Source organism: Quercus robur, chromosome 1 (assembly GCF_932294415.1).
Source record: "Quercus robur chromosome 1, dhQueRobu3.1, whole genome shotgun sequence".
Lineage (NCBI taxonomy): Eukaryota > Viridiplantae > Streptophyta > Magnoliopsida > Fagales > Fagaceae > Quercus > Quercus robur.
Genome location: NC_065534.1, coordinates 22,868,447 through 22,896,109, shown reverse-complemented (window position 1 = coordinate 22,896,109; position 27,663 = coordinate 22,868,447). Strand labels below are relative to the sequence as shown.

The following is a 27,663-nucleotide window of genomic DNA, read 5'->3' as shown; positions in this document are numbered from 1 at the left end:
CCACCATGTAAATCTTATAATTTCTCGATAAATAGACACGTAATTAGGTTAACATGTTTACCTTACACGAATAACTTGTACACAATTCTTATTGTAAATTTGTATAAATATACAACTAAATTTCAAACAAAGTCACTAAAAATTAAAATAGCCAAAATTTGGAGGGTAAATTGCTAGAATTGACCATTACTTAAACAGGTTTTGTGTGTCAAACTCTAATTAAATAATCAAAAAGTTTATAAAAAGATCTCATAAAATTTAGCCTATTTCTTTAGGAAAAAGAAAAATCCCCATAAGAATTAGTATGGAAAACATGCTTTGTTTGAAAATGCCTAAATTTCGCTAAATGAACATTACATGCCAAATTTTTGGCTAAAGTGGAATATGGGGTTTAGTATGTATCATAACAACGAATTGTGGTAAAAACAGCTAGAATGGAACAAAATTCAAAGCTCTGCTACCAAAATGTCGATCGCAAACAAAGGATGGACAGGCTTCGGTTCCTAGGGTTTAAGTATTCCTTATTATAGCCCTACTCAAATCAAAACAAAACTAGTGGATTCTCTTTCACCTATTGGACGACTTTAAGCAACCTTCGCATTTCCTACTAAGAACCCAACTCTCCAAGGGGCCTTCTTGGCCACCTGCAACCTTGGCTTTTTAGAGAATCCCACTCCTGTGTCTCGAGACTTGTAACTTAGCAGTCCATTGGGTGGGTTTTTTTATCCTTCCACTTTCGAGTGGTCTTCTTGGATAGTTATAGCAGCCCATAGGCACGAGATGTACCTTGTGGGGGTGGAGGGGGAGGGGGAGGGGGAGGGGGAGGGGGGGGGGTCACACAATGAAAGAAGGAAAAAAAAGAAGGGAAAAGAGATGATGAAAGTAAAAGAAGAATAAAAGGGACCGACAATACTATAGATAGATTTGTAATGACTTACTCAATAATTCGGGAGCAATATTATCTTATCTAAGATAACAACACATTCAATTAATTGAACTTATAATAACATAATTTAATACTACAATGAGTAATTATCCAATAATTCGGGATCAATGTTATCTTATTTAACACAACAGTACATACCATTAATTAAACTTGTATAATAAGACCCGTGTGCCATTCAATTGAAAGTAGAGAGCATTGCCTTGGCCTCCGACCTCCCTCGGGAGCATTGCTTCAAAAGCACCGAATTATTTTTTCTAACAATCACAAGTGACCTACAACCCTAGCAAACTCCACCCTCAAGAGGAGATATGAGATATATTTCTTCTTCTTTTTCTTATTTATTTATTTATAATTTTTATGAATATCAATCATGCATGCATAACATAGATACATACATGCATATATATAGGTCCACAATAAACAAAAATAAAATAAACTGGTTTTGTGGGAATTCCCGATTACCACATTTTGTACTTTTGCCCCTCTCGTTCATCAGCAATACGCACTGGTCAGCTGCGATTTTTTTGGCCTGCCCTCTCTCTCTCTCTATCTCGATCTTCACGGCCCTGGCCACTTTTCGATCTCTCTCACGAAAATTAGGGTTTTCAGCTCCAACGACCCTTACTCTGTCTATCTCTCACAGCTCCCTCGAATCTCGAGCTCTCCGCTCCCCTTTCCGTGACCTAGATTTCCTCGCGGTTCTAGGGTTTACAGATCTGCACAGCTCTTGCTTCGACCCCTGCCGAATCTCGCTCTTTCTTCGACATGTTTTGGAAGCTCACATCTCTCTCTGCCTCTTCACCTGTATGTGATTTTTTTTTTGTGCAGAGTCTTCAAAATGCTAAATCACTGCCACCGCAATTCAATGAAATAGAATAGCTTGGTTGAGGCTGTTTATTTTGAATTTTCTGCATCAGATTTCCTCTTTGTTCATATAATGGCAATTAATTGTTGTTTATTTCATTTTATTTTAATTTGTTAATTTTTTTTGGGGGGTTTAAGCATAGTACTCAATTTTTTCATTTGAATTTGCTTTAGACTATTCAACCTGTGGTTTAGTAGTTTTGGTTGCTGAATTGATGTTATATATGCTTACATTTTTGGCTCTAATTTTCTGGATTTTTAATTTGCTTTATTGGTTTGGTCTTTAATTAATATGAATTTAGTTTTAAGCGGCAGAATTCGAATTTTGCTTTACAAACCCTATTTACCTGTGGAGGATATGGAGGGAAGGATGATAATGAAAAGTTTTTAACCTTGCGAGTTCGAATTCGGAACACTATCAGTCTATCAGTGATTTTTTCAGAGTGAACCAGTAAAGATGTGTGACTGTTTAAGTGGTAGTTATATAGAATTTTTTAGTATAGTAATCTATTACTGCTTAGGTTTTGTACCCCTTGTGTAACTTGGGTTTCTTTCACATTAATAAAGTTACTTATCAAAAAAATAATCTTTGTCCTTTACCCCATATCTCTTTTTACTCTCTAACCTATTAAAGTTTGTTGGGTGTTGTCCTTTTATACAGGTGGAGTCAATATTAGACAAGGAGAATTTTACTTTGGAAGAGCTGCTAGATGAAGAAGAAATAATTCAAGAATGCAAAGGATTAAACAGTCGTCTTATTAACTTGTAACGTTTATTCTCCGTTGTAATATCTGTTACCTAATTTTTACGTCCTATTTGTACATATTTCATGTTTGGGTTGCATGGGTGTAAATGTAATTGATTCGAGCTCTAGACTGTTTATTGGATGACATAGAAGTTGATCCGGGAAAGTAACTATTTGATATTTATGTCTACAGTCTACGAGATAGAGCTCAGGTGGAGCAGTTATTGCGTTATATTGTTGAAGAACCCCCAGAGGAATCTGAAAGCAAACGAGCCTTCAAGTATAGTTCTCTGACTTGATAAAGGGAAAAAAAAAAAAAAAATTCAGGAAATTTCCAATTTCCAAAGTTCCTACTGTTTTTTCTTTTTTTTACTTGGTACTGATTGTTATTTGTAAAACCTGTTTCATGAAATAGGTTTCCGTTCATTGCCTGTGAGGTTTTCACATGTGAAATTGATGTTATTTTGAAGACTTTGGTCGAGGAAGAGGAGGTACAGGCTTGGGGTTATTAAAGATTGCACGTCATCTATGAAGATGGAAGTTGATATGATAATTTTGATTATGATTTCGTTTCCTTCTCTTGTGATTGCAGCTGATGAACATACTCTTCTCATTCTTGGAACCAACTCGTCCTCATAGTACCTTGTTGGCCGGGTATTTTAGCAAGGTATCCTGATATACAAGAAACTTGGTTTGTTTGAAATTTCTTGGGCAATGTTTGTCCTACTCTTGCTTCGGTCACACCACTTGATGATTTTCTACTTTTGGTATTGTTTTAGGTTGTTGTATGCCTTATGATACGGAAGACGGTCCCACTTATGAATTATGTTCAAGTAAGTGATTTGCTTAACTTTTGCATTGTGTATATAACTCGAGTTTTACCTCTTATTTGAGTCGTTGTAATGTTGAGAAAACAACAATGTGCACAAAATTGAATCTATTGCATCTTGCCCATGGTCAGCATAAACTATATGTGCCTGAAATTAATGTAAGCTTTGGGTTGTGGCTCAACTGCACCCTCAGAATAACTTGGGATTGTTGCTCATGTACATGAAGTTATGCCCTAAATGGCTTTATGTTATTTCCCCCAAGTATGTTTTTGTGCTCTCATAGTGCAGGGTTCAAGTTCTTTGCTAATATTAAGCAACTTTTCAGGGTTTTGTATTATCGTGTTGGCCCCTTTATGCCAAAATTCTGCTGTTCTAGTGTTAATAGCATCTTGGATAACATAACCATGAAATCCTGACTGGACTGACTTTGTTGAGTCTTGTCTTTTTGGTAACACTTAACTCTCACCCTTTGCTTTCTTATGCCTGTTTAGTGAAATCTTTGAAGCTATCAATGCATTTTTTTGGGTGCAAAATTTGTGTTTGAAAATTCCAATCCTTGGATAATATAACCATGAAATCCTGACCAGAGTGATTTTGTTGGGTCTATCATTTTGAAAGTTACATATCTATTTAGTCTTTTGAATCTTGACAGGATGTAAAACCTTTTTCTAGATTGATGGTTAGTGTATTGCCTAACTTTTTCTTAAAAATGTTACTGGATTGGATGTCAGTTGTAGGCAGTCATTCTATTTCTACTGTTTTTCCTTTGATGGATGCTTGTAATTTGCGTGTTTGATTGTATTGGTCTCCGGTTGTATACATCCTGTATACTTGGGTGACACGATTCTTTTTTTGGGTTCAATAAAATTTCATTATTTATCAAAAAAAGAAAAAAACAGATCTCTCCTCTAGGCTTGGTTCCTTGAGTACAAATGTCTTTGAAGCCAGTTACCTATTTCCTGCAGGAAACAGGCATGGTAGTTGTCTGTACTGTCTATAATCTATAGAAGTTTCTGTCTATATCTACTTTTATGTCCTTGTAAAACTATATTTGATTGGTTGATCTTTACAGGCTCATCAGGATGTTTTTCGCCAGCTGGTCGATTTGATAGGAATTACATCTATCATGGAGGTAAGTAACTACGACTTTCTATTTCATTTCTGATTCTCAAGTTGTAAGAATTGCATTTCATATTTTAGTTTGAATGTTGATCTGAGGTGAGCTTGTTATGCAGGTTTTGGTTCGACTTGTAGGCGCTGATGACCATGTGTATCCCAATTTTATAGATGTGATGCAATGGTTGGCTGAGAGCAATCTGCTAGAAATGATAGTGGATAAACTAAGTCCATCAGTAAGTGATACAATGCACTTCTAATTTAGGATCAGCTGGGGCTTTTATTACTGCATTTATAGTAAGGGATTTACATACTGGTTGAGTTTCCACTTCATTTAGAAGCCATAGGAATTTTGTGTCAAGTTACAATTCCATCACTGAGTCTGCTATGTTGTATTTTTGTATGTTTTAATATTCATTTCTATACTTGTTGACCAGTAAACCCATTAAGGATGATTTAACTTTTAATTTTCTTGTATTCTGTGTGTGTCTCGCCTATGAAAATTCATGTAATGTGTGTTTTTAGCATTATATGAAATCATGGCTTCCTTGTATTTGGCACTAATTGGAAGCTAGAGTCTGGGTGGCTGGAGAGATATTTGATTTGTTTTGTTGAGAAATGTTTTTTGTTAAGGTTACCAATCTTTGGCAAAGGTTCATAAATCTGGCTTAAACAAGGCCATACTTTACAAATTTAGAAGCCAAATTTAATTTGTGTGTGTGTATTTGTTGTCTTTCTCACTCTCTTTCTAATACTGTTTGGTTGTGGTTGAATGTATCCCTGATTGGCCCACTTGTGGAATTCTGAAAGAGCTGCTTTATCTTTATATTTGGTTCTACCATCTTAGCTATGATGTAGAATGTGGATAAGGTCATGCTGCCTCATTTTATTGCTATCACTCTAAGCTTTTAACTTTTTTGAAATTGAAATGCTTTATAATTGTAGCTAAAGTATATTTTGGTCCCTAAAATTTGGGTTGGTTGCCAATGAGCTCTGGCTTAAATGGCACTTCTCGCACAAAAATGCATGCGTCATGGGGGATTAGTTTGTGGGTTCAAAACCCACTGAATGTGTAATATATATATTGGGAAGGTTTCAATTTGGTTCGGTGGATTTTAAGAAGTTACAATTTCATCTCTGTAAATTTTTATTTTGAGCAATGTAATCCTTCTAAACATATTGAAGATGATACTGTCACAAAAATTGATGGCATTGTAACCATTGATATGTTCTTCTTCATCAATTTCCATGATGACGTCATTTGTCGAATTGACAGTACTGAATTTGTTCAATGATTAAAACTTTTTGGGGATGGCGTTGGAATTTTTTATAATCTAAGGATCAAATTGGAACAGAAAAGCTTATAATGGAGCTTAAAAGTCTATTCGAAGTTTGGAATGAGTTTTTTATTTTATTTTAATATTCCCTTATCCCTTATAATCTGGTCTGGTGTTTTCTGTAATGATTTATCTAATATCTGATTTTACATGGACCAGAGTACTCCTGAGGTTCATGCTAATGCGGCTGAAACACTATGTGCTATAACTCGAAATGCCTCGTCAGCCCTAGCCATTAAACTTTCTAGTCCAAGGTTTGTATTGAGAGCAGTTTTGTGTATTGAACACATGTTATGTACTTGTACATCCTTTATAGAGAGACTTAAATCTTTTTGTCAATATCAGCTTTGTTGCAAGGATATTTGGTCATGCATTGGAAGATTCACATTCAAAATCTGGCCTAGTCCACTCGCTCTCTGTCTGTATTTCTTTGCTAGATCCTAAAAGATCAGTTGCAGCTTCTCCCATGTTTCATTCTTTTCGAACTCAACATATGTATGAGCCTCCAATCACCATTAACCCTGAGACAATTGGTGCAATGCTCCCCAAACTTGGTGAGTTTGTGAATATCTGCTGCCTTTGGTTTTTTATGATGTGAAATTTGTTTAAAAAGTTAGTGTGTGTGTGTGTGTGTGTGTGTGTGTTTTTTTTTAATGCAAAATGTGCTGTTTGATGTGCTCCTGTTTAAATTACATATGCGTATGATGCTTATTACATGTCACTATTCATTTTGCTACTTGCTAGAGGTTTTTTTGTTGGCAAGAAGAGAGGTTCTTTCAATTCAGAATTTACTCTTCTCAATATAGAATTATATTCAAGTCAGTTTTAAGGCTAAAATACTATTTACATGGGGTTGCATCTAAATTGATCCCTTGACTATGAAAATTTACAATTTTCACCCTTGTTATTACAACAATGTCAATGTGCCCCTTCTATTATGATTTTGGGATCGTTATCAGTATGCTTAATTGTTCAAAATTTACAAAGGAATCCCAGCCACAAATTTTACCAGATCCCATGGTCTGGTTAATTGTTTGGAGGAGCTTTGTAAAATTTTACCCAGCCACAAAGAACTCCCAGCCAAAAATAAAACACAATAAAAAATATGCAGAAGAAGATCACCATCTATAACCCACACGACAAAAGAGTGAGAAACCCATGCCACAAAATCAGATCAACCCAAGAAAAATCAGATCCACAAAGTTTACTCCACAAAAACCCTAAGAGAGAGTATACAAAACTGGGTTGATGGTTGGTTAGAGACGTGCTGCGTAGCAACGGCAATGATGAAGAGAGGAGAGTAAAATGAAGTGAGGACCAGTTGCTAAGACCACTGGCAGAAGACCAAGGAATGGTGGCTGGAAGAGAGAGAGAGAGAGAGAGAGAGAGAGAGAGAGAGAGAGAGAGAGAGAGAGAATTGAAGAGAGGTGTGAGAGATGGAGCTATAGAGAGACGGAGAGAGATATGAGCTGAAGAGCTTGTGAAAGAGAGAAAAATGCACCGTTAGGTGCCATCTTTGTCACATCAGATTTGTGTGGGGCCCATGATTTTCACAGCAATGCCATTCAAAATTGTTACTTGAGTTCTGAAAACACCTCTCTAAATCTAAATACACGCCTTAAATCACCTAATGTGAGAACTATTATCTAAATACCAGTATTTATGAGAGTTCTCTTACAAAACACATAACTTAAAAGTGAAGTCCACGTGTTTGAGCATTTAAATCACACAAAACAGTCTTCAAGTTTTGCTACTAAATGGGCCTTAAACTTGATTGGAAGAGGAACAACATTAGCAAGTTAGTGTACTGGTAAATACTACAGAAGTCCCTAAATGAAAATAATCTCAAACGTTGAATATCTAGAAAGTCCTAGGAAATGAGAGAAAAGTAAATACTAAAAAGTGCCTCCCATTCAAAGACCTAGAGCAAAAAAAAATTACTTAAATTTTGAACTAAAAGTTACAAACTTGCATCTATTACTGTAATTCCATACGTGCCATATTAAACACAACCTAATAGCCTCGCTAATAGTGGTGTCTTTATGCCTGCCAAACTGTCAATTATACCACTTTTGTTTTGCAGGTGACTTGCTTACACTTCTAAATGTGTCTTCTGATGAGAAGATACTGCCTACAACATATGGAGAATTGAGGCCTCCACTTGGGAAGCATCGTTTAAAGGTTGGCTTATTTATTTATTATGAACTCAATATGCAAGAGACAAATTTGAGCCTAATCACAAATTTGAACTTGAGTGGAGTAAAAAAACAGAGTCAGCTGTCATCTATTCTAAGCCCGTATAGCATTCAGAATTCAGTTTAAAAAACTCTTGTCTGTGCGAGACTGATCATATTGATGTCTTTTGGACATCTAATTTTATTTTTATTTTTAAATACTTTGCTCTTTGTTCCAGACTGTGGAGTTCCTTGCAGTACTATTGAGAACGGGCAATGATGCTGCAGAGAATGAATTGGTCAGCTCGGGAACCATTCGACGAGTCATTGATCTTTTCTTTGAGTAAGCTTTCATTTTGTGGTTTTGAATGCATGATAGGCAATTTTATTCGTGTCTAGAGAAAGCTTGATTGTGCTTGCAAGATGTGTTGCTTCTTTTATTTTAGTTTGACTGAAGATGTATGGTTTTTAGATTCTTATCTGTGCTTTTAACTAATGCAGGTACCCATACAATAACTCATTACATCATCATGTGGAGAGTATCATATTGTCATGTTTGGAAAGCAAGAGTGATACTATTGTTAATCATCTACTTCAAGATTGCAATTTGATTGGAAGGTTTCTCCAAATGGATAAAAATCCAATTCTTTCTGGTGACAATGATCAGGTGACTGGCTTTTATGATTTTCAAATACCATAATAGTACATCTATAAATGCTGTGCTGAATCAAAAGTGCCAAAGCAGCATAAAAGAAAAACCCATAATGATCAAACCAATAAAAAAGGAATACATAGCGTTGTGTATCCATCTCTGGTTTCCTTTTTTATTATATGTATGAGAGGGAGAAATGTACTTAGGGCTTCGATTTTTGTAATAGCACGTAGTTACGTAGATAGTCATTTATATTCTCCTAGCTGTTGGTGGTTCTTATAATTCTGATTATTATAAAATTTTCCTGACTTTGTAGCCAACAATACCTGCTGCTGGAAAACGGGCACCTCGGGCAGGAAACCTTGGACACATCACTCGTATTTCTAACAAGCTTATTCAGTTCGGAAACAGCCAAAGCCGCATTCAGGCATATCTACAGGTGGATAATACATTTTCCTTTTTCATAAAGCAATTCCGTTGGGAGCTATTGTTTGTCCAGAAAGTAAAAGTGTGTATAATTTTCATAAGATAATTTTTTGGGTGCTCTGACTAATACTGGATGAGTTCTGAAAAATACCTCCTTTTCACTTTACAGCCTGGATATTTGGTGTATCTTTCGTATTCAATGCAGACATGATTATTAGTTTTACTTATCCTTAGAGCACTCTTTTATGTGCTCCTGAAAAAAGTTGCACAATCTCCAAAAATTTCCTCTCTTTTCTTCTTCTTCTTCTTCTTCTTTTTTTTTTTTTTTTTTTTTTTTTTTTTTTTTTTTTTTTTTTTCAATTCATATAAAAATATCAGTATTTTCTCTTACTGGCTCTGTATGAGGTATTTGGTGGATTGTTGGTATCTATCATTGATAAAATAAAATAACGGAAACTGTCTTGAGTACATTTAAGGATGAGTTTTTGTGACATCTTTTAGGGTATTCACAATGATGGTGTTAAATTGCTAAAATGCTATTTTTAGCACCACAAACTACAAAATCTGTGCTACGTTGATGGTGCCATATTTAAAAAAATTTGACAACTTGCTATTAAGATTTTTTTATTCTTTTTCTATCATTCAGCTCCTCTCTCTCTCGTTCCTCACCCTCTCCATTTCAGGCCAGACCCACTCTCTCTCTCTCTCTCATCTCTGAATTCTCACTCTCTCTCATCCCTCTCTGTTCGTCAACCAAGGGCTGCACGGCCAGCATCCTCTATTCCCAAATCAGATCCCCTAACTCCAGAATGTCTTATATCTGGTAGATTCTCCAAGCCAGTATCTTCTTTTTTGTAGCAGATTTTGTATCTCTTTGTTTGGAACCATCAAAATAACCCTTGCTTGACCTATCTCCTTTGCCTTTGATGGTGCTTCTCTAATTGCATAAAGTCTTGCTGTCCTCTTGTCAGTAGCTTTGAAACTTCTGTTTCTGTAGACACTTTTGTTGCTGGCCAGTGCGTGATTGTTGTTCTTGCCCGTTTGCTTCAAAGAAGAGAGAGAGAGAGAGAGAGAGAGAGAGAGGAAGAGAGGGAAAGAGATGAAGAATAAAAAAAATAAAGAAAGAACATTTAAATGAATTGCTAAAAAAAATGGAACTATTGATGTTGGGTGTATTGTAAAATAGTGTGTTAAAATAGATAAAGTGGGTTTTTGAGATGCTAAAAGCTAAAAACTTTAGCTCCACCGTTGTGAATGCTTAAGTGGCTAATGTTTTATATTTGATATTTCCTTGTGTTCTTTATAGGAAAATAGTGAATGGAATGAGTGGCAAGCTACTGTTCTGCAGGAGCGCAACGCAGTTGAAAATGTATATCGATGGGCTTGTGGGTATGATTTTGCCTCATTTATATGCCATGCCATGTATTTTTTATTTATTTATTTTTTGTGATTGGAGTCAGTAAAAATTCTTATGCTTTCTCTTCAAGCCCTTGGCCTAACTAGGTGTATTTTTTTTTTTTTGGCAAATATGAGATTTGGAGATTTTTAGTTGACAACTTTTGGGGAGATAGTGTAAGTTGTAAATGGAGTTGTGTTTTACAGGATATTCTTGCCAAAAAAGTGAGATTTGAATTGTTCTAATATATGAGGGATCTGACAAAATGTATGATAAATTGTTTGTTCATTTTTTCCTTTCAAAACAATATTGGGATTAGTGAGGTTTTAAATCATTGTGCTACGGTGCAGTTGCATTCATTGCTGTTAAACCAAAAAGGTCACGTCTATTTAATCACTTATATTTTCCCTTTTGATTGGATCTCTATGTTAGTCTGTCCACCATGTTCTCGATCTCTTTTCAACTCCTTTGATCCTTTTTATTTTCTTTCACTATTTTCAGCCGTCCAACTGCATTGCAAGATAGGACAAGGGATAGTGATGACGATGACCTTCATGATAGAGATTATGATGTAGCAGCTCTAGCAAATAATTTGAGCCAGGCCTTCCGCTACAAAATCTACGGGAATGAAGATGCCGAAGAGGTAATTAGTTAGATGCTTTCTAATCATAGCCATTCCATCCTTTTCTGTCATATTTTTCCCTTTTCCCCCTGGGGGGTGAGTGGGTTTGAATTTACTTTTCAGTTTAATTTTTTGTATCATCATGGTTACAGGACCACGGAACCCTTGATCGTGATGATGAGGTAATTGTTTGGGAACTCCTGAATAACTGGAATTCTTTTCCTGATTTGATTGTTAAACATTGATGCGTGATTATGTTTTATTCAGCTTGAATCACTTTTGGAAAAGTAAAAAGGATCAAGAATGCATAGGTTATCCCAAAAAAAATATCTAGAATGCATGGGTTGTGAGACAATAATAACAAAGCAAAGAGGAAGTTTGAACTCATATGTTGTTATTGAATTTTATATTGAAATATCTTCCTTTGATAACCAATATGCAGGATGTCTACTTTGATGATGAATCTGCTGAGGTTGTGATATCATCCTTGAGGCTAGGCGATGACCAAGGGAGGTATGTTTGTAAATGATTTTGTTTAAAGTATATCAAGGAAGAACTCGGGACATGCTAATGAATTTTTGACTGGGAAGATATTGTTTGCAAGCGAGGATGACTCGTAATAGCTTTGCATAGCATTTTGTACTATTGAACTTATTTTAGGATTCCTTAACTGGCATGTGGTTCAGAAGGGAACATGCCAAATGGTATCACTACAGTGCTCCTTATTTGCTGGTCCAACCTCTTCCTGATTTTGATTTTTGGTGCTCTAAATGCAATCATTGTTTGTGCTACTGAATTTGGTATTAGTGGAAAAAGAGAGAGTGTCAGAGAACAAACTTCATTCTAAGAAGGAACCAAGAACTGACCCTTGGGGCAAAAACTTATTAAAAAAAAAGAAGAAAAAAGAAAGAAAGAAAGAAATATTATTTCCTCTTCCCACAATAATAGGTCAGATAAAGGATGAGATCAAAGATTACATGATTCTATTCTGTCCTTTTCTTATTATCAAGAACGTAAAGTATATTTGAATTTCAATAAAACTTCATTACTTATATATATATATATATAAAATAAAATTACATGATTGTATTTAGTAGTGTAAGAACTTTGTATTGGCCAGCATTGTGTATTATTATAATTTGTTCTTTTGTGTAACTAAATCATGTTAAGATGAAGATGAAAGTTAATATTTTTCTCTCCTTTAAAACAGTAGTCTGTTCACAAATTCCAACTGGTTTGCATTCCAAGACGAAAGAATTGGTCATGCACCTGTGAGTACATCAGAGATGATGGATGACATAAACTTAAATGGAACTGCAAATGGTGGTAACAGCAGTAGTGATGATGAAGTGGTGGTTGGAGAGGATGAGGAGTTGGCTGAAAGCAAAGATTCTGTCAATGGCACATCTAGTTCAAATGTGAACTTCCTGAACGGGTTTACTGGGAGTGGTTCCGTGAATGGTGGGATTTTGAACAAGGAAAATGAGAAGGCAAGTGGTTCCCATGATTTAGGATTCTTCAGGTTTGAGACACCTGACAATGAGGAGTTGTTTGGAGATAGGCCTTTACCTGATTGGGTGGGATGGGGCGATTCATCTGATCTGCAACAAGTTGGTGGTTCAAGCGTGAATCCATTTGTGGATCATGATAACTCTGATGCAAATCCTTCTAGTCAAGATCAGTTAGTGACTTCTGATGCTAGTTCCCCATCAAGTGGAGAATCCATACTTCCAAATGGCTCTTCAACCACTACAGCTTCTAGTGGTGATGGTTCAGTAGGTAGTGATTCGAGTCAGAGATCTGCTGCTGTGCCCTCATTGTTTGAAGAGGATGTTGAGTTTGTAGGTGTTGAATTAGAAGGTACTGAGAAGGCTATGGAACAGGCTCTTAAGGAGGGGATAGTTGGGGAAGCAGGGCCATTGAAGCGAAACATTGTACAAAAGGTATCAGAGAAGGAGAGTTCCGACGAGGGTGGACCTGGAATGAAGGAGTTCAATGATGCAAATTATTGGAGGGTCGATCAAGAGGTTGCTGTTTTAGAGTGACTGTGGGTGGACGCTGCTATGTTTCAACCTTAAAATAGGATCCGACAGCAATGGACCCCATTTTTGGTTGGCACATGGTCCTATGCAGCAGATGTATGTACAGTATAATTTTGTTTTCTTAAGTGGACTTGATAGTAGTCTGTGTCATGGTTATTGATCTTTATTAGTTATTTGTTATACTTTGTTGTTGTTTATCATTCAAGGTTTTGTTTCCTCTTTGTTACTGATTTATGGGGTTTCCCAGATCCATCATAATCATATTTATTCTTGCTAAAATCGTTATTGTTATTTTTATATCAGTCGGACTTTTATTTACCCATTCTCCTTTAGGGGCAGTTTGGGATGTTCGGAGCATATTTTATCATTGGGTAATTTGATTGTTTTCTTAGCTCTTGTTTCCTTATTAGCAATACTTATTTTATGCTTCCAATATATGTAGTCTCCTTCTCATGCATCCAATATATAGACTTTCTCACCTTGTAAGTCACCTCACTTATTAGAAGACAGACCGGGGTTCAATAATCGATATTGGTCTGCTTTGCGTTTTTCCTTTTGAGCCCGGGGAGTTATTATTTTGCTTTTGTTTCCTGGTTTTGACTGTCATTCTTGGCTACTACTGTAGCTCAATCTCTAAGATGATCGTTGTATATGGAGCTAATAATTGAGTAAGGCTAGACACAACATTGAGCACTGTTGACAGGACTGGTTGTGATTGGAGCAACATTGATTTATTTTATTTTTGACACAATTGTTATGTAGCAGTCAATAAGCCATAAGTAGATGTGAATGATGTTCTTAAGACTACTTAATATATTATAATATATTATAGTTGATGTGCGTATATTGCAGCAAATAATTAAAATGTGGGAAAAGTACTCATTGTCCATTTGTGATTTATGGTGTGTAATTCGAAGCCTTTGAAGTTACGCAACTTTCTTATAGTATTGTTTTATGTGCATATTATTAAACATCAGTAAAGATAAATGGTAAGAGGTGCAAATGTGAGGACGTGTCTATATTTAGAGTTGTATTTTAATATAAAACAATACTAAAGACGGTTTTGTGTTTTTTACAAAATATGAACAACTAACTGTCATAAATAAAATAATATCATAGAGTTAAGTATTACACTTATATTATAGAGAAGGTTTTGTTACGAGTAATACTTAGGTATTCTTGGAGTATGGAGAATAATTCTCTCTTTTTACATTCACGATGGGTTCTATTCATTAAATTCAATGTGAGATTTATCATGAATGTGAGAAGAGGGAGTATTATTTATCTATATTCCGAGAGTACCTAAGAATTTTTCGTGTTTTACGGTCCGTAGTATATTTCACGAGTCTTTTGGCTGAATATTGCTAAATTCGAAGTTAATTTGTGTTATAGGTACTGTTCCAACTTATTTAGGAATTTGAGGAAAGAGAGTGAATTTCGGCAATACCGTTGCCGAAATTCAACAAAAATAGGAGAGAGAAAGAAAAAAAGTGGGAGAGAGAAATTTTTGATTTTCGGCAACACCATCATCGAAATTCCTTCTGCTCATACCTGCTGCCCGAGTGGATGCTCGAAGTGTGAGTGCGCGCAAGGAAAACCAAACGTGGCAATGGCATTGCCGAAATAGGAGGGGAAATTATTTTTTTTCCCTCCTATTTCGGCAATGCCATTGCCACATTTCACTTTTTTTTTTTTTTTTTTAAGAAATGATATGTGCACACAATTTTTACAACAAATTTTAAGTGGCAGGTTGTTATTGTTGGATTAAAAAAGTAATCTCAGTGTTAAATTCAAATTTTAACTAATAATAACTAATTACCTGTGATTTGTTGTGAAAATATTGTAAAAATTATGTGCACATATCATTTCTTAAAAAAAAAAAAAAAAAGGTGAAATGTGGCAATGGCATTGCCGAAATAGGAGGGGAAAAAAAAATTCCCCTCCTATTTCGGCAATGCCATTGCCACATTTCACTTTTTTTTTTTTTTTTTTTTAAGAAATGATATGTGCACATAATTTTTACAATATTTTTACAATATTTTCATAACAAATCACAGGTAATTAGTTATTATTAGTTAAAATTTGAATTTAACACTGAGATTACTTTTTTAATCCAACAATAACAACCTGCCATTTAAAATTTGTTGTAAAAATATTGTAAAAATTGTGTGCACATATCATTTCTTAAAAAAAAAAAAAAAAAAGAAGTGAAATGTGGCAATGGCATTGCCGAAATAGGAGGGAAAAAAAAAATTTCCCCTCCTATTTTGGCAATGCCATAGCCACGTTTGGTTTTCCTTGCGCGCACTCACACTTCGAGCATCCACTCGGGCAACAGGTATGGGCAGAAGGAATTTCGGTGATGGTGTTGCCGAAAATAAAAAATTTCTCTCCTACTTTTTCTCTTTCTCTCTCCTACTTTTGTTGAATTTCGGCAATGGTATTGCCAAAATTCACTCTCTTTCCTCAAATTCCTAAATAAGTTGGAACAGTACCTATAGCACAAATTAACTTCGAATTTAACAATATTCAGCCAAAAGACTCACAGTAGCAGTAGCAACATGATAGAGTCGGCCCTAGGCTTTTGGTTACGTAAGCATAGCCTAGGGCCCTTACTAGAGAAAGGCCCAGGTATGAGGGATAAATGATATTTTTATTTAAATAGACATATATGAATTTATACTTTTTACTCCCTCATTAGAAAATCCAAAACATTATGTATTAATAGAAATTGAAATAAAATTTATAATAAATATTATCTAAATGATATTTAAATTTAAAAAGAATGATTTATAGTTTCACTTTAGACCCTTAAACTGAATATTAATAAATAATTTATTTTTATACTAATTGCTTTAATTATTTTATAATAATTTTATGGGGGGTAAAAATCTCGGGTCCTATAGATTGTTGGGCTTAGATCAATGGCCCAATATAATTAATTTATAGAGACAAGTGTGCAAACCAACACTTGGGCTTCTTAGTTGATGAATCGAAGCAAAGAAATGCATCAAGATAGAAAGATTAAGTTTAATAAGGCTAAACAAGGATAAAATATTGAATTAACCGTTCCTCGGAGTGGCTGAGGAGCCCTATTACACTTGGTGTTTTACAAATTTGAGTGTTGTTATCTCTATTTGCTTTCTGGGTTTTGATCCCCGTTCAATGGGCATCTCCTCCCTTTTTATAGTGATCCAACTCTCATCTTGACCCTCCACATGGAGGGTAGTCAATATTCCCCCAGATACTTGTAACATCCCTCCTTTGGAGGATGAGCTGAGTAAGATACAGGTTGTATTGGTACTGTTTAGGTGTCATTCAGCCATTAATGCGACTGGAATGGTTGTTGCAGTCAGTGTTATTAAAACCGAACCAGTAACTCGACGCAGAGACGGGGCTGGATGATCAATTGGATTGGAACAGTACATGACCTGGTTAAAACCGGTGTAACCCGGTGGGTTTTAAGTAACCTGTGTGACCCGACTGGGTTTTATTAACTCAGCTAAGTTTATGAATTGTGTAAAATTACATAAATAGGTTCACTTTATTGACTCTTTTATTATTTAAATGTGTGATAATATGGTAATTTAAACAAGAGTTTGAGATTTTCCTTTTTATTTATACAATACACATAATTTTAAGACATAACAAAATTTTATTTAGTAGACTTTGTTGCAATCTTATGATATTCGTTTATTTTCCTTGTGAATTTGATAGAATTTCTAATGCTATTGCTTATAAAACATTGATTTTGAATTTTAATAGCGAGTTTAGTTTAGGCATATGCCTGTTTGTTTTTTTAATTTACATATTCATGTTATGATTTCTTAAACTTAATTTTATATATATTTAAATTAAAATTTTTTTTTATTTGATCCTATAGTTCAACTGATGATCTATTGGTTGAACCAATGACCTAGTGACTCAGCTCATAGATCTGGTCAATGTCTGGTCTAAGTTTAATAACTATGGTTGCAATGCATTCAATGCGAAGGTGATGAATGCTTCCATGGGAAGCTTTCCTTCCCCCTTACCCATGCTTGTTACTGTTACTTCCCTTGGCTCCTGTATTCTAGCTTGGTGTGGACTTCATCTCATCCTCCTTAGGTGATCTTCATTTGAGGGTCTTCCTCGGGCCATCATGCTCTTTGGCCACGAAGCTCTTCTTCTAAGTCATCTTAGATTACTTGGATCAAGGTAACTATCAATTAGGCCTGTATACTCCTTGGGCTCGGCCCAATAGGGGTCATACTCTTGGACCCCTCCCCCCGTAATAATATTATAATAATATAAGTGACATAGTTTTCTTTCATAAGATAAATGTCTAAAAAATTCAATTTGGGGGACATTGAAAATTTGAGGGTAAAATATTATTTTGGTTTCTAATACCAAAAGTTTGCTTTTTGTTCCTAAATTTTAAAAAGTATATTTTTTGTAAATAAATTTTTTTAATAGTTTAGAGACAAAAATAAGGGTTAATTTTTTTTTCCATAATTTTTAGGGACGAAAAAAATGGTAAAGTTTAAGGATAAAAAATAAAATATTTTAAATAATTTAAGGACAAATGACGAAATTTTTAATAGTTTAAGAATAAAAAATGAACTTTTCAAAGTTTTGGGATTAAAACTCTTCGTAAAATTTATTTTGGTCAAAATTTTAAGTTTTATCATTTTATAAAAATTAGAATCGCAAAAAGTAAACCATATTTCTAAAATTTTAAGAAGATTTCATTTATGTTTTAAAATAAAAATTCAACCACATATTTAAAAAATGAAAAACAAAATTTATGAAGACTTTTGGATTCACAAGATTTTCATGTTATAATTTTGTAGATATAAATATAAAATCATCAGTAATAAAATTATATTTCCGCACATATCAATCAAATATTAAAAAAAGAAGAAGAAGTTATTGCCTGTCCCCAAAAAGAAAAGAAAAAAGAAAAAAGAAAAATACAAATAATAAGACTCCATACGTATTGCATGCCCAACACGAACCTTATATTTTTCAACCGACTTAGAACAGCCAATGACTAAAGTACCCTCGTAAGGCACAGAGGGTATCGTACTATTCATGGGCATAAATGGAAATTCAGCTGGTGAAGTTCGGTGGCGGATAAGAAAAATCAGTATATATATATAGAAATTTTGGGTGGGTTTTCAGTCAAAAAGAGGGTTTCTGAGGAAATTGGTGAAAGCGTGTGAGAGAGAATAATTAGGGTTTGGAAATCGTGAGGTTGAGGTTGAGGTTGAGCTAGCGAAGATGATTGAGGTGGTTCTGAACGATCGGCTAGGAAAGAAGGTGAGAGTGAAGTGCAACGAGGACGACACCATCGGAGACCTGAAGAAACTCGTGGCGGCGCAGACGGGTACCCGGTCCGAGAAGATCCGGATCCAGAAGTGGTACAACATCTACAAGGACCATATCACCCTTAAGGACTATGAAATCCACGACGGCATGGGCCTCGAGCTTTACTACAACTAAATCAATCGGTAATTCTGATTTGATTTGCTTTGGTTTTTTGTGGATTCTTATTTGTTAATTTTCGTGATTTTGTGATTCCTAATTTAATTGCTTCAGCCTGTAATTCAATTATTAGGGTTCTTTCTTTGTGATTATTTTTGAAATTTTTTACTATGTTTATATGATTGTGATTGCATGGTTTAGTTTGTTTGATGCTGATAATTTTAGTTAGTTATTAGGGTTAGGTATTTCGGGCACTTAAAAGCGCGTTTTTAACACCCAAAAATCCGTTTTGCAACAGCAACTCTTCATGGCGTTTTTTTACCAAAGGCTCAATTTAAACCCAAAACACCGTTTTGCAACAGCTTATCCAAACGCACCAATGGGATCTAATTTGCTTGGAACAAATTGATAGTGGTTAGGCACCTCTACAAAGAATGAAAGAACCCAAAGTTTATTAAGAAAAGCTCTAATTTGCTTACATTAGTTTTTGTTTTTGGTATTGGCAGCCTAGGAAGCACGGACACTTCATTTGGGTGCATATCATGTTATAATTTTTCAAAAATTGCTCGTTGGCAGCCTTTATATGTGTCTAAATCCGATTGGTCAATTCTTAAACAATCATCTAACTAACTAAATAGTTAGTTACAAGAGTTTAGTTTAGTTTGTTTGACACTTACAACTGATAGTGTGTGTGTGTGTTAGTAATCATTCAGCTTTCTTGTGGTTTATGAACTCAACGTCTATGCGAATAGTGTGTTAGTCCCAACTCTTTAAAATGATAGAGATACGAACAGGCTAGTCTTATAGATAACCCCTTCCATCTTTTTTCGTCTTGTCTCTCTTTCACTGTTTTAGCTGTTTCCTCCTGCCAATTTTAGTTTTGAAAGAAAGCTCCCTGATTTCAGTGTTGATTAAGTAATATGGTAACTATGGTTACTATGCTCTGATTTCAGTGTTGATTAAGTAGAGAAGTTGGAGTTTTGGCCTAGTGAAGGAAGGAGGTGCGGTAACCAATGGGGTATCCCTCGAACCCTGCTAATCATATGACCTTTTAAAATACTAAAGACATCATAATAAATTTAACATAACATAGAGAAATAAAAGAGAATGAATTATGGGTCTTTTTCCTCTGGGTTTAAATTCTTTTACATTGATAGGCATCTGCCAGGTTGACATCACTGCAGGCTTTGAGAAACTTGATATGATGTAGCATTTCGTAGAAATTAAACTGGTTCTATGTTCGTTTGTTTACAGATTCTCTCATGCATATCCATAATTCATTGCCATTGACTGCTTTAACTTTATACTTTCTCTATTCTAGATTATTTACCTGCACAAGATGATCTGGTTGTATTAGTCCTTTAGAATTTGAATTGATGACTGAATACTAGGGGTGGCAAAATTGGACACGACTCAAAATTAATAGGTTATGGGTTGAGGCTAAATGAGTTCGTGTCATATTTGGGTTGACACAATTGGCTTGTTTAATAAACGAGTTGGGTTAGAGTTCAACCCATGGAACCTGTTTGACTTGTTTGACCCGTTTAATTCAATGACATTTTACCAATATACCCTTTAAGCCCTAGGTATATAAACTTATTAGTTGTTATGGTTTATTTTTTTTTGACATAATTGATTATTAGTGATATTGAGATATACTTTAGTTTTGAATGATTATTTGTGATGCAGTTATTCGTTAGTTTTGGATTTTATGTTAAATAATATTTATTTGCTTGTTTTTTTTTTTTTTTGATAAATTTTGATAAACAAGTTGACACAACTGGCCTGTTTAATAAATGAGTTGTGATAGGGTTGAGGAATCTTGACCCGTTTAATAAATATGTTGGGTTAGTGTTGACTCATATAGTCGGATATTCATGAATTGACACGACTCGAACCCGACACACGAACACGAATTGCCACCTCTACTGAATATTGCTAGCAGCAATATGCTTGCATCTAGCGAAAGTTGTGTTTAAAATGGCTGAACCTAGCTTTTGTGAGACTTTGGTGGAAGTGGAGGAGGTGTGGAGCTAAAGTTTTGGCTATCTTGAATAATTATGTCTCTAGTCTAATTAGAGATTGTTTGCAGGCTCTTATAACTCCCAGTTTAAGACTATTGTAAATATGAATATTCTGAAAATTTGATCCATTGTTTGCAAATAACTTCCAGATGAAGACTGTTGTGACCATGGATTAGTTACATTTTCTTTTCTTTGAAAATTAGAAACCATTCGTTTTTTGCTATCTTCACAGTTTTCTCTTCATAATGGGAAGTGGGTATTTTTACTTGCTTTGCTTGATATGAAAGGTGTGATACTATTACTGAAGTACCAATTTAAGCTTCTGAGTGGTAGTCTTACCTTATTTTGTACGATTGGCTTGTGTGTTAAAATTTCTCTTCTTATTTGAAAATAAGTTGCCAACTATAGTTAGGCAATATTTGCAACTCACTGCAATAGAGTTACTTGCGTCATTAGCTTGGTTTTCTTGGGCTAATGCTGATGTGGTGTGTTTTTTCTGTTCACAGGGTTGGCATTCGTATCAAAAAATGCATTGCAATCGGAAATGTCTTTGATCTGTAGGTCAGTAGGGATATATATTTTGTGTTATGTAAGAGACAATGAAGTTGCAAAGTACTGATGTGTCCCCTGTCATGTAACATCTTAATGGGCAGATATGTAAACTAAATATTTGAACACCATTTACTTGTTAAGCGATGTATGTTTGATGCTTTGCTATATATACCATATCATCTATGGATTTAACTGCTATATGGCAATTGCTTTTTTGGTTTTGGAGCCCAGTTCACTTCTATATGTTGTATTCCGTCTGCTGAACTTTGTTTTAGCTGTGTGCGAATTTCAAATCTGCTTTTTAAGCACCTTTTGTTCCAAGTTATGTAAACTCCGTTCGATCTTTTATTTATTTATTTTTTTCAATGTGCAATATTGATTTATTGGGTGAGGCTACATGTACCAAGGGAAGGGTGAGAAACTTCGGTCAATACCCTTGATCTTGAATTTGCCAAACTGGCTGTAGCTAAATCAAATGGCTCAGAGAAGTTAACTGGCCGGTTGTTGTGAGATCTCTTTGATCTCTGTCAACTAATCTGCTTACCGAACTTCTCACATTCCTTTTTTCTAAAATTTTTTCCTTCTCAAAAAAAGAAAAGAAAAAACCTGCTTGTTGAGTACTAATGATGTCATTTCGTTTTAAAACAACACTTCTACACATTCTATGGCCAAAATTTAAATGGAAATTTTGTTTTTGATTCTTGCGGAATTAATGGCCAGATGTATTCTTTGGTGGCGCATTACCAAAATCTTAAAAACCTGGGTTACTGGATTGGTTGTGAAATATATATTGATTGGTTGATAATTCGATCATTTCTATGTCATGGCTGGGCTGCTTTTAATGTTAAGGCCTGCTATGATATCTGTAGGGTTTACATTTGGCAGCCCCAGTTGGAATCCAAGAATCTGAGAATGTTTTTTGTTTGTTCTTACATAGAGAATGATTTTTAGTTGGTTCATCAAACTTCTCAACAATTTTGATTTTTGTCATTAGATGTAGCGTAAAAATCAGAATTTCCACTTGTATGCAACATGCTTGTTAGTCAGACATTCGTGCTCATGTGGAGGGTATGTCATGAGCTTGAGTTGATGTTTGTGGTGGCAAACAGGTGTGGATGCCCTTGGTAGCATTTTCTATTGGGTGTCACTGTGTCAGCTCACTGTAAATGAATTTGTGGAGCTACACGTGTCATGGTCTCGCACTTTTAAGTTGTTTCTCGAATATAACCTGACGCGTTTCAGGCTTATGTGTGTGCTGTGGGTAGCATGTACAGTTGATTGTCGTGGAAGCTTTGTCCAAGTATGGTCACGGGCGACCTGATGTTGCACATGGGGTGCTTGTGGAAATATGTGGGTTGGAGTTTGGTTGCATGGTTGGTCGTTAATTGGTTCAGAAATGGGTGATGATGTTGTTGGCTTAAGAAGCTCAGTGTGAAGTTTGTCACCCTATTTTGCCCATAACTTCATGAAGAAATAAAAGGATCGGTTCTTCTATGGACACAATTGCTCACGCAATTGACACAATTTGCATAGTTGTCGATGTGTGATTGAATTACATCATTTATATATGGATTTACCATTGGAATTTAGTGAAAAGTAAACTAATCATTGCCTGTCTAGTTGTCTAAGTTGTGTTAAAGTGTGTGGGCAAATGTGTGGTCTTGGACTTTTTGTAAAAGGATGGTCATCTGGAATTTAAAGTGAGTGGTTCTAGACTTTTTGTAAAAGGATGGTCATTTGGAGTGGAGTAGTGTGATTTTTTTTATATGTATATTGAAAAATTCTTGAGCATGAAAATTTCAAATTTCTTCTTTCCAAAATTTCAGTCTCTAGCAACAACCAGCCTATACAGCTTGCCTATTGCAGAGGCAAGAATTGAGTCATCAGGCATGTGCAATGTGAGTAACATGGAATAGTGAAGCATTGATAGCTTTGGAAAGCTTCTCGGAACCTTTCTTCAGCTAAGTCAAGCTTGGCTTGTAGATCTCTAATTTCTTCCATGGCCTCTAATAAATCCTGCATTTTACCCCTCACTCAGCCTGAATCTAATCTCCCTAGTGAGTTTGGCAACCCTTTCTACCTCAGCCTAACAAGAAGAGAGCTAAGAGAATCAATCTGCTCACAAAGTCCAAGGTAATCCTGACTCATGGTCTTGGATGTAGAGTTGTCAGCTCTTCTCCGTCTAAAGCATCTCGCTGCATTTGTCTAAGTTCAATCTTCAACCATCTAGCTCTTTCTTAAGTTGCCTAGCCCGATTGAGTCATGTGTCCTCAGGTTAGCCCATAAGCCCTCAACCTCAACTCTTACCACATCATGCTTAGTAATGATCTCATCTACTTGCTTGTGAAGAGCTTCAGTATCTTTTTTATGGTCCCTTTCCATACCTCGAGAAGTACCTTAGCCAACTCTTGGCCTTAAGGCATACAAAATCGGAGCATATGGTAAAGAATCACCAATGAGAGCTAATTGCTACTCCTTAAACTAAGCCAAGGTGTGGAATACCGTCCACGTACTCAATCTTAAAGGTCTTTACTTCCCACTAATTCTTGATAATCTCCATTCTTTTCTCCATGTTTGCCATTGATAAATTCTCAAAGATCAGCTTGCTTACATCCCTTAGGAAAGGGATAGTTTGTCGATGTCTAAATTGTTGAATTGCTATCTTGGGTACTGACTTGTACACCCAGCATCCCTAATAATAGGGGGTTTGGCCATATAGCATTGGACCCAACACAATTTGAACATGTGTACGCATCATATTACGTCTAATGCATTGGAGCACTGGATATAAGCTTTACCAAATAATGAGAGATAATTAGAGATAATAGAATGAATTGCACTATGTAATAGCCTCCCACCTAAGATACCACTATCTTATTCTTCAGGGTCACTCATCTACATACAAAATCCTACATGTTTTTAACTTTTTATACCAACCACCCTTCATTCTTAAAAAGGGAGGCTTAATGTTAGTGGCTTGATGAATCATGTTGTATACACAATATATGAATGTCAGGCTGCCTCCAAAACAAGCGATACTGGTGACAACAAAACCACAACTGTATAAAGAATGAATGGTTTCACACTTTCTCTGACTACAACATGAATGAATGAGGAAGAAAGGAACATGCGAATATATTATAGGTCATGAATGCCAACAAAGGCTAAGAAATATATTGATCTATGACATGAGTGATGAATGCCAATCCTTAGCTGATTTTGTGATCATAGGACACAGTGGTAAGTGGGGGGAGCTCCATAGCATGAAATCTAAGGGATCCGTAGGGGCCTATCCCGAATTCCTCCATCCATATCCCTCAAAACAGCCCATAGTATCGGTATCTGTTGGCCAACTCCGATTAGCTTTTGCCCAAAAGCTGGGTGACGCAAGCACACGAGGACAAAAAGTTGATGTGGGTTCAAGGAGTCAATACATGAACTAATCGAGCTAATACTCCACTTGCAACAAAGATATATGCTAGTTTCTTCGGTAGTGATTGTTGCATACAATGTATACGTACACACGGGTGAAACATAAATTACCCATTTCATAAATTATAACTGATAATTGAATATTTATTATTTCTTAACTAGTCGCAAATCCACGCGATGTGTGGGAATTGATAATTATTTTGTAGTTTATAATATATAATTTGTTCTTTAAATTATGTGGAAAATCATTTTTTGACAATATTAAAGATATAAATATATTGGCTTTACAAATTCATTTTAGGCAGTTTTAACTTTACATATTCATCTATTTTAATTTATTGTTATAACTAAATAATAAATCAATGAAAAATTAAAACAAAAATATTGTCTATATATATTCATTTTGGGCAGTTTTAATAGTTGATAGACACGTTCAAATACATAGCCAAGATTGTATTTTGATATAAATTCAAAATCTCACTTACAAAATAACTAAGTATTATGTAAAAAAAAATCAAAGAAAAGTTATTAGAGGAAGAGAGTAGACTTGTGATGGAAAACTAAAAAAAAAAAAACACACACACACACACACACTACCAAATCATATTGACCCAAAATAGCATTAAAAAAAGTACAATAATTCATCGACCTAAAGTAAAGTTGCAAAAAAGAATAAATTATATATATATATATATATATATAGAGAGAGAGAGAGAGAGAGAGAGAGAGAGAGAGTAATTACCTTTTTTGGGAGATAAATAGAAAATAAAATGAGAAGAAGAAGCGTTAAAATAAAAAATATAGTTATGAGTCAAACACCAAATTATCCAAGTTATACTATATAATAGAAAAATATTATATTCTTGTAAACTATCTTTATATGCAATAGGATAACATTTAACCGTCATAGAAAAGAAAAAAAGATAATAACTTAAAAACTCAAAACACAAAACCAAATTGTATCAACCCAAAGTAGAATTCTAAAGAACACATAAATTTATCAATCTAAAGCAGAGATACAAAAAATAAAAATTCACACAAAAATAAAACATGAGAGAGAGAGAGAGAGAGAGAGAGAGAGAGAGTTACTTCATGTGGGAAAAGATGTATAGAATGGAAGAAAGAATCACATATTTATAGTAATAGAATGAGGATAAGAAAAGTCAAAATAAAAGGAAGATAAAGGGATAGATGAAGAGTGACATTAAGGTTGAAAGTAGTGGAAAAATGTAAAAGTAAAAGGGACGTTATGGTTTGAAATAGTGAAGAGAAATAGTTGGAAATAGGTAAATGATATGATCGTTGATGTGGCTCAATAGGAGTGTAGTAATAATAAATACTACGTTTCAGTTTTTAGATATATATAGATAGATATATCATGGTTTTAAAAACCGAACCGGTCAAAGAACCGTTTTTTTTTAAATTTCCGGTTCAACCCCGGTTTTTGGCCGGTTTTCCGGTTATTGACCTTTTAACCGGACCGGATTGGCCTCCGGTTCCCGGTTGAACCGGTCGGACCGGCCGGTCCGGTCCGGTTTTTAAAACAGTGAGATATATATACGTATTAACAAATTCCAAAAAATCATTTTTTTTTTTTTTTTTTTTTTTAAGAAAGACCTGAAAATGAGTATAGACGTGGAAAGGTGACTCTTGTGTCCATTTTTCTACATTTTGTGGAAACGTCTTTTTTAGTCTTGGGAGTGTTCAACATCAAAACACCAACATTTCATGTCTCTCTAATGATGTTGCATATGAATATTGAATTTCGTAGGCAAGAGAATCTTCATATTTCGATTTATATCTAGATTGTGAAATATCCTCGAAATCCATGATCGATCTCTATCTCCACATTTGTTTTTTTTTCACTTGCGTCTTTTCCTTTTTCCAATTATGTTGTTTTCATGATGCAACTCAGTGTAGCTGAGACCGAAAATCCTCTTTCCACCTAGGATTTCTCTTTTTCTCTAGAGTTGATTAGACATTCGAATGAGCAACAACTAGTGTCCAGTCTAGAATAATGGTGTTTGCCTTCTTTTTAGACACACTTAATGGTAGTATCACGTAAGCATTTTCCACTTCTAAGAGAGAGCTGGGGCCGCTAGCAAGAAAATAAGAAAAGTTGCTTGCTTGCTTTCTGATTTTGATTTAACTTTTGCTTTCTTGCTTAGATTGAGTAATGCCCTGTGCTCATGCCTGTCTTCATGTTTCGTTTCAATTATCTGTTTTTCCGATATTTCATTCTGTAAAAGATAAATGAGTTAGGGAGATAACTGCTTGTTTTTTTTCTTGTTGTGCTTGATTTTTTGTCTTTCATTCAGACATAAAAAAATAAATAAAGAGTTCACTGTCTTTTCACTGGTTTAATTTGTCCTTCACGTTAGAAAATTTAGAGGAAATTAATAGAAATAGAGAAAGAACAAAGAGGATGAGAGGCACGAAAAAATAGTTTTTTTTTTCCTTCCTTTATCATGATATTTGCCCTCACATGAATGAGTTTGCTAATGAGTTTTTTTTTTTTTGAGAATCATTTTTTTTTTTTTTTTGAGTTTGCTAATGAGTTACAAGTAAAAAACTTAGAGAATTTTGTTAATTTCTCTTTATGGTGTTCATTTAAAAAGAAAAAAGAAAAAAAAATTGAATGTGGATTTTTATTTAGGATGAGGTGCGATATTAGTAGGCTATATGCTCTAAACTTGACGGTGAATCAACGATTTGAAAAGAACAAAAGGGACTATTGGAGTGCACCAGTGTGGTGCCGGCCAAGAACCCTTCGATGATCAAGTTAGAATTTCTCACAAAGACTCAAGTATAGAAGATGATAGGATCTTAGTTGTGCATATCTTTGCTTGGTGAGCTTTGGTCCTTTTTACAGAGAACTTGGAGTAGGTCTACTTATTAGGTGCCACTATCATCTTGGGAGATGGGTGGACTTAGTGAAGAGAGTGGAGCAAATTTCGATGAATTTATCCCACGTCTTAGAATAGCTGATTGTGGTGTAACTGACTTCTTAGCTGGTGGGAGTTCTTGGAATTTGCTAAG

General features: G+C 35.0%; 2 protein-coding genes and 1 non-coding gene across 5 annotated transcripts; all 3 read left to right on the top strand.

Moving 5' to 3' along the window:
- Positions 1-1,379: 1,379 nt before the first annotated feature.
- LOC126725863 (uncharacterized) lies at positions 1,380-13,429 on the top strand. Of its 2 annotated transcripts, none has more exons than XM_050430866.1 (19): positions 1,380-1,750; positions 2,472-2,575; positions 2,749-2,835; positions 2,971-3,046; positions 3,148-3,222; positions 3,335-3,388; positions 4,458-4,517; positions 4,621-4,737; positions 5,998-6,092; positions 6,184-6,392; positions 7,922-8,019; positions 8,252-8,355; positions 8,514-8,679; positions 8,981-9,103; positions 10,397-10,479; positions 10,988-11,129; positions 11,261-11,290; positions 11,551-11,621; positions 12,322-13,429. In XM_050430866.1, exons 1-19 carry the CDS (start codon positions 1,712-1,714, stop codon positions 13,151-13,153), a joined length of 2,565 nt encoding a protein of 854 aa, XP_050286823.1. In that variant the 5' UTR covers positions 1,380-1,711; the 3' UTR covers positions 13,154-13,429. The 2 variants fall into 2 exon arrangements, with proteins under 2 accessions (XP_050286823.1, XP_050286813.1); XM_050430856.1 differs by having other exon boundaries at positions 12,319-13,429.
- Positions 13,430-18,302: 4,873 nt separating this feature from the next.
- Positions 18,303-21,390, top strand: LOC126725854 (ubiquitin-like protein 5). Of its 2 annotated transcripts, XR_007655621.1 has the most exons (3): positions 18,303-18,642; positions 19,570-19,634; positions 21,147-21,390. XR_007655621.1 is itself a non-coding variant. In XM_050430841.1 (2 exons), the coding sequence occupies exon 1, from the start codon at positions 18,413-18,415 to the stop codon at positions 18,632-18,634; it is 222 nt and encodes a 73-aa protein (XP_050286798.1). In that variant the 5' UTR covers positions 18,306-18,412; the 3' UTR covers positions 18,635-18,642; positions 21,147-21,390. The 2 variants fall into 2 exon arrangements, 1 of the variants encoding a protein (XP_050286798.1); XM_050430841.1 differs by lacking the exon at positions 19,570-19,634 and having other exon boundaries at positions 18,306-18,642.
- Positions 21,391-21,649: 259 nt separating this feature from the next.
- LOC126692811 (small nucleolar RNA snoR109) lies at positions 21,650-21,752 on the top strand. The gene has a single exon (XR_007645097.1). It is a non-coding gene; the product is annotated as a small nucleolar RNA snoR109 (small nucleolar RNA).
- The last annotated feature ends 5,911 nt before the right edge of the window (positions 21,753-27,663 follow it).